Source organism: Cotesia glomerata, linkage group LG6 (genome assembly GCF_020080835.1).
Source record: "Cotesia glomerata isolate CgM1 linkage group LG6, MPM_Cglom_v2.3, whole genome shotgun sequence".
In the NCBI taxonomy this organism is placed as follows: domain Eukaryota; kingdom Metazoa; phylum Arthropoda; class Insecta; order Hymenoptera; family Braconidae; genus Cotesia; species Cotesia glomerata.
In genome coordinates this window covers 4,908,138-4,918,472 of record NC_058163.1, presented here as the reverse complement: position 1 = coordinate 4,918,472, position 10,335 = coordinate 4,908,138, and the positions used below count along the sequence as shown (strand labels likewise).

Genomic DNA, 10,335 nt, shown 5'->3' with positions numbered 1-10,335 from the left:
CTTGTAACTTTTGAACGAATAATAATTTTGACCTGAAATTTTAACTGTATATTTTTCAATAGTTTTACAAGCGATTTATGAAAAAAAAAAATTTTGAATTTTTTCAAGCCTCTACACGTATTTCCCCCCTTAAGTTTTATTCTTGTAAATGTAAATTTTTACTCTTCAATATATGTATAAAATAACCCAAAAGTTTGAATAAATAATATTAATTTTTTATACCTTTAAATAATTGATTAAAATCTGCTCGAAAACGGTCATCTACACGTATTTCCCCCCTTAATTGCATTAAATTTTTAACCAAATACACGGCTGGTGGAATCTCCATTTACCTACATGTAAAAATTACAATTTTTAAACCTAATTATTTGATTAAATATCCCGGATATCTATACTGTTTTTTAATTTTTTTATTAATTATTAGGCTACGTAGATTGAATTTAGGAATTTTCAGAAAGTTTTAAAAATTTTACTACTTCGCGTGGATCTTCTTAAGATTAACATATCATGATCGGCCACTTCTTAAATTTGTCGGCAAGGTTTTCGATATTCGATATGAAAAGTTTTAGTTAATTCGAGATATCGATAATGAAAATTCGATGTTGGTAACTTATCGAGAGCTCTCCGCAGAAATTGCTAGAATAAAATTATCTATATTAAGAAAATAACGTGATGGAAAAAATAGACACGTTGTCGGCGGGTGGTGGGAGATATAGTGATAAGTGATAAGTGATAAGTGATAAGTGCAAAAGAGTTTAATGTTCAGCCACGTGGTGTCATTCACTCCTCATTAGTTGGATAGTAAACGTCTATTGTATTGAATAAATATTATTTTACATAATAATTTATAATTGTAAGTGAAATTTATTATTTATTAAAATAAAAATGGCTAATATTCGTGTCAATTCGCCGAATGTCAAGTATACTGAAGAATTCATTGAAGCTAAATATGAATACCAGACAACTAAAATTGAATCTGCTGATGAGTCGGGTATTGTTGTAAGTATTTTTTTATTGATTTTATTATTTTTAATTAAATATTTTAAATTTTGTAATTTTTTTCAGCGCGTTTATGTTAATTTACTTTTTAGAATAATTTTTTTCTGCGTTGAGATTTTAAGTATTGATTTTTTTGAAGTAAATATTAATTGAATTAAATATCACAAGTTTTAAAAATAAATTTTATTTATTATAAAAATTATAATTATTATTTATGAAAATTAATTTAGCCGACATCTAAAAATTTTTAGAATTTTTTTATTAAAGAAATTATTACAAAAAAATTTTTTTTTAATTTTATTTATAAAAAACTTGAAAAACTATAAGTGCAATTTTTTTTTTAAATATTATTTAGTTCAAATTTAGTAATTAAAAAAGAACTCAAAATATTAACAATGTCGGCTAACTTTAGGATTATTTTTTATTTTTATAATAAATAAAATTATAATTTTTATAAAAGTTTAATTTAAAAAATAAAAATGAAAAAATTGCTATTTATAAATTTTTTTTATAAAGAAAAAAAAATATTTGAAATATTTAGTAAAAAAATTCATATTGATTAAAAAAAAAGACAAAAAGTTAATTTTGGAAGTAACGTTCATTTATGATGTAATTATAAAAAACTGTTTGTTTTATCTTTTAATTATTGAGTGATAATTTTAAAACAATTATTAGTTGTTTATTCAAGCTATTAAATGTCCTTATCTAACTTTTTTTTATCTAAATTATGGATGACAAATTAATGCTTAATTTCAGAACTTAAATTTATGGATAAGGATTATAAAATTTTTTTGACTAATTTAAGTAAATTACTTATGAGATTAAAAATGAGAATTACTTTCTTTAAAAATTTCACTTGATATTTTATCAAAAAATTTTACAACTCTTCACAAAAAAAAAGTAAAGCTTGAGAGGGAACACCACTGTGACGGTCGAAAAAAAAAAGTGATTTTCGGGAATTTTTTTGACAGGGAAAATAAAGGAATTTGGGGATTGGAATTTTTTGAATTTTATTAAGGATACATTAAAGATTATTACCCTAAATTTTTATTAATAAATATTAAATTATTACAAAGTTATTAACAATCTCGTAGAGCGCTAGAAAAAATTTCCCTCTCCATGGTCGGTTCGATAACTCAAAAACGGATCATCTGAAAATAAAAACCCAAATTGATTTTTAATCAGTAAGGATATAGTTATCGTTGCACGTATGGAATTTTGAAAATTTTAATTTTCAAAAAAATGGTGACTTATTGAAAATTTTCTCATTATTTTTACTGTTTTTTTTTTTTTTTAACCCGTCTAAAAAAATCTTTAAAATCAAAATTTATTTAATTCCGTACGTGCAACGATAACTACATTCTTACTGATTAAAATTTGGGTTTTTATTTTCAGATGATCCGTTTTTGAGTTATGGATGCGACCATAAAGGGGAAAATTTTTTCTAGTGCTCTACGAGATTGCCCGTGTAAAAATCATCTGATAATATGATGAGGTTCATTATGAATATCATAATGAATCTCATATTTTGACACAAATATGAGATTCATATAAAAGCCATATTAATATACATTTGATACCCGTAATAAGTAAAATATTTATGGCAACAAATTTTTTTTTTTAACTAGATTATAAAATATTTATTTTTCTTGTTAGAGAAAAAAAATTTCAAGTAATTTAATAATGAAATCATTATGATAGTATAAATTCATAATAAAGTGATGGTGATATCTGCATAAAATCATACACAGAAAGAAAAATTTCTTGACTGGAGAACAAAATTCTTGGCTCAAGAAAATTTTCGAGTGCCTGAAGGAAGACCGAAGTTGTGTTGGCCGAGTAAAAATTTTTCTTGAAATTCTATTCTTGGTGGAAGTCATTTTTTTTTATTCAAATTATCATAAATACTTGATACAATAAATTTTTATATATAATCAAGATTTTTAGATACTTCAGGGAAGCAGCGCCATCTACTTCAGCTGAGAAAAAAATTTTCTCACCTTGAGAAAATTTTTCTCTTGAATATTTGATACTCATTTTATATTATTCTATCGTTCAATTATACATATTGAATGAAAAAAAAATGATTCAATATTATTTGATATTCCTATTTGACATGTTAGTCAATAAAAATATTAATGAAAATTTACTTCTATCGAGATATTTAATTTTTTGGAGCAAGAGAGAAATTTTCTCAAGACAAGAAAATTAACTTCTATGAAGAACTAAATTTTTTGGAGCAAGAGGCTGAATTTTCTCAAAACAACAAGATTTTCTTGACAAATAAATTTTCTTGGATCAAGATACGTATTTCTTAAAGCAAGAAAATTAATTTTGTTGGAATAAGTAAAATTTCTTGCGTCAAAAAAAATTTTTTTTTTCGCTCAAGAAAATAATTAGGAAGAAAAATATTTTCTTGGCTCAAGTGAATCTTTTTTTCTGTGTAATTATATCATAGTGATATTGTTAGCCTTTTTAAATCGTGATATAAAATTATTGAGTCATAAATATATACAGGAAATAATGCAAATTAATTAAATTAAAGAAATTTTTAGGAGTATTTAAATTGTTTTCAAAATAAAAAATAATTATCTTGAAACGAAAAAATTTTGTCAGTCAAAAATTTTTTTTAAAACAAGATAGTGCTTTTCTAAATATTCTTCTAAGTTAAGAAAATTAAGGAAGAAAGTAAAGTAGTTCAACAGTATAGTGAATGATAAAAATACTGCTTTTCTCAATTATTATACTTTTCCTCTGATTAGCAAAAAAAATGAAAATTTTACTAATCTACTTAAAAAAAAATTCGTTCACATGAGTATTTCACTTATTACGGGTTTCAGATGAATATTGAGAAAGCTTTTTTTGTGTCAAAATATGAGATTCATTATGATATTCATAATGAACCTCATCATGATATCAGATGATTTTTACATGGGCTTGTTAATAATTTTGTAATAATTTAATATTTATCAATAAAAATTTAGGGTAATAATCTTTAATGTACCCTTAATAGAACAAAAAAAAATTCGATCCCCAACTTCTTTTATTTTTCCTATCAAAAAAATTCCTGAAAATCACCTTTTTTTTCGACCGTGACAGTGGTGTTCCCCCTTAAAAATAATCTTATTATGATCCCCCTTAATAATCTTATCATGAAAAAAAATCAATAAATTTATATCTTTTGTTTTTTATAAAATGACTTGACTGAATTGTCTAAAAATAATCAATTAATCTCTTGTTTACAATCAATAGTAGCTTCATATTGAAGAAAACAAAAACATCTTTTATCAAATCTTTAAAATGTTTTTTCCCTCTTTTAAAATTAAAACACTAAAATAAATTATAATTTATCAGGTATCACCCGAGTCGCATAAGCTACTGATACGCACCCAAGCTAAATTGCCAAAAACAGGAGTAATGCTGGTAGGATGGGGTGGTAACAACGGGACCACTTTTACCGCAGCTGTTCTAGCTAACAAGTTGAAACTGCAGTGGGAAACAATCCGTGGAGTCCAGACTGCCAACTGGTATGGCTCAATCACCCAAGCGTCGACTGTGCTACTCGGCGTGGTGGGTAACGAGGAAGTATACGCACCCATGAACGCCTTGTTGCCGATGATCAACCCAGATGACATCGAAATCGATGGCTGGGACATATCAGGCATGAACATTGGAGATGCAATGCACCGGGCTCAGGTTATAGACATCAACTTGCAGAAGCAGTTGAAACCTCATCTGGATAAATTCGTACCGAGGAAAAGTGTCTACTACCCTGACTTCATTGCTGCCAATCAGGTTTGTTGGATTTGCTTTTATTTATTGATAAGTTATATGAAAAACACACTGTTAAAAAGAAAAATCATCTTTAAAATCATTTTTAAAATTTTTATGGAGGGACAAACACGATAACTTTTGAAAAAATAAATTTTCCAACTCAATTTATTTTTTAATCCCTTCATTTGCCTTACGGGAAGTTAAGGTAGTTCGGTTATAAATGCAAAATTTTAAGAAGTTTTCGAAATTTGAAATATGGATAATAGAATACGCATTACATGTGCTGTTGGAACTATCAATCAATTGACCATACCGGAAATGAGATAATTGTAATTAAAAATGACATTTTAGCACAGACAGTATGGGTGGAGAGTGAAAAAATCACAAATATTAATATTGCATTAAAAGGATTTTAAAATCGTTACAAAAAAACTGATACCTGTTATAATAATATACTGAAAATAATCGTAAGAAATTTTGAAAATTTTGACCATGTAGTTTTTTATAAATTGTTAACAAACTGGCTAGTTAAACAAAAATAACCATTAGTAAAAGGGAATAAGAGATAATTCGTGAGAAAGGCAGCACTAGCGAGTAAAAAGGAAATAAATAGCACAAACTATATGTCCCGAATGAACTACCTTAAGCAGCCATATAGAAAACTTCATTTGTAAATAGAGCTTCAAGACAGCTGATATTATACTCAATTGCGTCCGATGGTTGGCCAGTAATAGTCTTTAATTGGTACTTTTTTATGATTCACATCGGAATGTAAGAGAGCGTTCCATTAATATAAAAACAAATACTACCTTCGGGAAAATTTAAACAAACTTTAAAATGGAATTGCAAATAAAATTTCTTATAATTTATTTGTAATTAACTTATTAAAATTATTTTTTAACTTATTCTTATAGTTGACAGTAGATAATTACTATTTTTACATAAAAAAGGTTTTTAATGACCTATGGAGTGGATTTTTGAAATTTTTATGGAGGGACAAACGCGATAAATTTTGAAAAATTAAATTTTCCAACTCAATTTATTTTTTAATCTTTTCATCTGCCTTACAGGAAGTTGAGGATTGAAAATCGAAGCTTAATATTGTTTTGTTTAATTGTAATTAATTATTGTTCGGCTAGCAGTCAGAGAAATTTTCTGTCCTTTAAGCAGCCATATAGAAAAGTTTTTCGTAAATAGAGCTTTAAGACAGCTGATACTATCCGCGGGAAAATTTAAAAGAAGCTCATAATTAACTTATTAAAATTATTTTTGGAAATTTATTCTTGTAATCCAGTAGATAATTATATTTTTCAAAATTTCTAATTATTGATTGTTATTACAGAAAGAACGTGCCGACAACCTAATGACTGGTTCAAAATCCGAGCAATTGGATAAAATCCGTGCGGATATAAGAGATTTCAAGTCCTCAAAGAACTTGGACAAAGTGATAGTCCTCTGGACAGCAAATACCGAAAGATTCTCAGAGATCCTACCCGGCGTTAATGACACCGCGGACAATCTTCTGAAGTCAATTACCGAAAATCATTCCGAAGTAAGTCCCAGTACTTTGTTCGCCGTAGCTGCTGCCTTCGAAGGATGTACTTATATAAACGGATCCCCACAAAATACCTTCGTGCCCGGTATGATCGAACTAGCAGAGCGTAAGAATGTTTTCATCGCTGGTGATGATTTTAAATCCGGCCAGACTAAATTAAAATCAGTATTGGTAGACTTCTTGGTGACTGCTGGAATAAAACCAGTGTCTGTTGTCAGTTACAACCACCTTGGCAACAACGACGGCTACAATTTGTCAGCACCTCAGCAGTTCAGGTCCAAGGAAATATCAAAAAGCAATGTAGTTGATGACATGGTATCATCTAACAGAATTTTGTACAAACCTGGAGAGAAGCCTGATCACTGCGTGGTGATTAAATACGTACCGTATGTTGGCGACAGCAAGCGAGCGATGGATGAATACACTTCTGAGTTGATGCTGGGTGGTCATAACACCATCGCTGTTCACAACACGTGCGAAGATTCGCTTCTAGCGACACCGATTATTTTAGATTTGATCATTTTGGCCGAGTTATGCGCTAGAATTTCAATTAAAAGTGTTAGTGATTACACTGACGCTAGCAATGATGGTTTCATCAATTTCCGCAGCGTACTGTCGCTACTGTCGTACTTGTGTAAAGCGCCTTTAGTTCCTGCTGGCGCTCCACTGGTTAATGCGCTGTTCAGGCAACGCGCGGCTATCGAAAATGTTTTAAGGGCTTGTTTGAGTCTACCTCCCAACAATAACATGATGCTTGAACATCGTTTTCAGTTTTAAATTCACATTTTTTGAGAATCAATAGAGAACTTGCATTAATTTCATATCACTAAAATTTATTATTAAATTATAGAAAAATTTATTCAGAGAATCTTTTATAATAATAAAGTTACCCGACATTTTTGATTTTTTTATTTTGCTTAATTTATTAAATAACTAAAAAATATTTTTAAAAAATTGCACTTATAGTTTTTGAAGTTTTTAACAAATTCAATAATTTTTTTTTAATAAAAAAAATCATAAAAATTTTTATGGCGAACAAATTATGGCAAAAAAAATTGACATTTAAAATTTTTGAAAAATATAAAATGCAATTTTTTAAAATAATTTTTTTGAACTAATTTGTTTGTTAAAAAAAAAATTAAAAAATTGTCTAGTGACTGTTAATTTTAATGTAATACACTTGTATTTTCTGTACCCACATCGCCATTTTAAATAACAACTAAATGAAGACCTAACCTAAAAAATTACTAATATTTAGGACATACAAGTAATTATTATTTATTATATAATTATTTTAAAATTAATAGGCATTAAAATTTAAATATATGTGATAAAGGATTAATTATAACCTATATTTAGTAAAATGGTTATATATTTTTTTTAAACTGACAGCGCCAAAATAAGTATTTTTAAATTTCGCCGTGGGATGACGTTACTCATCTAAATGACGTCACTAGCATTTGAATTTAGATTCTAAAATTTTTAACAAGAAATTTTTAATTTAAAAATAATCCAAAAAATCAATTGTTAAAAAAATTTTCTATTAATTCTCTGAATAACTTTCATTAAACTTAAAAAAAATATTAAATCACCGAACATGCAAGATATTGGCTGCGTTCCTAACTAAGTTCTGAGCAGGGCTAACTTTATCTACCAAAAAATTAATTTCAGACACACTTAAATAAATATACCTTGCATTGTTTTATTATAGATTTTTTAAAAAAATAGTATAGTTATTTTAAGTTGTTGCTACAAGATATGCTAAGATCTGCCAAGAACTTAGTAAACTTAAACGCAGCCACTTATTAGGTCAAGTTTACGTTGAAATTATTGTTTCAATTGAGGTTATGTTACTGTATAGTTTGGTTAACTTCGGAACCTTTCGTTCACCATCGGCTGTTGTGGGTTAATATTGTTTAAAAACAAGATTTCTAACCTAAGAATGTTATTTTGAAGATAGTTATCGATTTTTCTAACTAAAATAAAACGAAGAAACAATTAAAACCGTCATAATTGAAAATAATAATATAAACATACAATATATTTATAAACTTAAAAAAAAATTTAATCACAGAACATGCAAGTTTTCTATTTAATTCTGTGAAGACATGTTTATGTTTCTGTTTGTTGGACCATTAATTGCTCGAGTACCTTAATAGTTACATTCAGTATATCCATAGGCTGTTTTGAATAAAGGTTTGAGTATGAATAATTGAATGATTGTTTTTGTTTGTGTAAAAGGAATTTATAATGTTATAAATAATAGTTTAATATAATAGTTTATAATTTTTATCAAGAGAATGATGGATAGAAAATTTTAAGGGATCTCCCAAACTTTTATTATGAAACAGTTTTAAATTTTTCATGTAATATTCTACCTCACTGGTACCAAAGTATTTTATTTACAAAGAATTTGTGCAGAAATATTCTGTAATAATTGTATGTGTAAAATGAAGAAATAAATATTGTCTTATTCAAATTTAAATAAGTGTATTATTTCTATCATTTTTTCTACTAAGCACACTTTTTAATTTTGCGTTTAACAAATAACAAACACAGCTGCTAGTTTTAACCTCTGACGTCAATTAATCTTTCCTATTAATCTAATCAATCGTACGCTAACATAGTTTGGGGAGAATGTTTTATCGTTTCACCTGATAATCAATTGAGTCAATATGATACGTGTTTACTAAAGTTTCTAATACTTGGAATTATTTAAAGCCCGAGTAAAAACAGAATTCCGCCGCACCACCGCCGCAACACCGCTGCACGGCTTTTTAAGCGCCGCACCACCGCTGCACTACAGCCGTGACAATTTTGGTTATTTTATAAGTACCGTATCACCGCCGCACCACCGCCGTGACAAGTAAAGAATTTATCTATTCGCCGCACTACCGCCGCACCAGCGCCGTGACAAGTAAATAAATTTCTATTCGCCGCACCACCGCTGCACCACCGCCGCACCACAGCTGTGACGCGCCCGGGTAAAAATAAAATTATTAATTTTGACGAAAAAATAATAAATTTCGTTCGACCGCCGCACCACCGCTGCACCACCGCCGCACCATACCACTGTTTGATGGTATATACATTGAAATAATATATTCGTTGATCATTCAAATAGCTTAACTAAATTTTTTAAGTTAAGTATGGCTTGCAGTGCAGTTGGCAATGTTCGAGACTTCCATGCAGACGATCCAGGTTCGAATCCCATCACAGTTCAATTTTTAAAAAATTTTTTCAGAGTATTTCAATAGGCGTACCGCTTCTGTACAACCCGAGGACGAAATTAAAAATCTACATCAACAATACGACTAAAAAAATCAATAATTTCGCGGTGCTTTGGCCTGATTTAAAAAAATTTTTTTTTTTTTTAATATTAGACATTCGATTAAAAGGAGGTTGATAAATAGGTCTTACATAAAGATTTCTAGTCGCATTATTTATTAATTAATTATTGCGTGATAAATCAATTATGATACCATTTTTTGTGAAATTGTAGGTATGATTTAGCATTGGTGCGGCGGTGGTGCAGCGGTCGAACGAAATTTATTATTTTTCCTTAAAAAATAATAATTTCATTTTTACTCGGGAGACGAATTGATTCGTGGAAAACTAATTAACATAAAAAATACAATGAAGCTAACTTTTCGCTTCCGATATATAGTTGAGTGAGTTTTGTGATTATTTTAGTTGAATCTGTTAAAAATTGAGACTTTTACTACATTTTTAATTATTATCAATAAGTAATTAACCCTTCAGTACCCACGTTATAAGAATTTTACTCACGCTCGGTTTCAATCTCAATTATTTTTTTAAATTCAAATGGAAAGACCACTTGAAATTTTTTTTACCTACCGAAAATTTTATATTCTTTTCAACTGTTTATTAAAAAATTACTTATTTTCATTATAAATAAAAAAAAAATTTTTTTTGGTAGACTATGAGATTTTTTCTCATGGCGAGAGCATTAGAGGTTGTTAAAAATCGAGCTGTTCGGCTCCCTA

At 28.3% G+C, this 10,335-nt stretch overlaps 1 protein-coding gene across 1 annotated transcript; it reads left to right on the top strand.

Annotated features, from left to right (window-relative positions):
- Nucleotides 1–703: 703 nt before the first annotated feature.
- Nucleotides 704–7,218, top strand: LOC123267652 (inositol-3-phosphate synthase 1-B). Its single transcript, XM_044732391.1, has 3 exons — nt 704–999; nt 4,354–4,794; nt 6,116–7,218. Exons 1-3 carry the CDS (start codon nt 886–888, stop codon nt 7,103–7,105), a joined length of 1,545 nt encoding a protein of 514 aa, XP_044588326.1. The 5' UTR covers nt 704–885; the 3' UTR covers nt 7,106–7,218.
- The last annotated feature ends 3,117 nt before the right edge of the window (nt 7,219–10,335 follow it).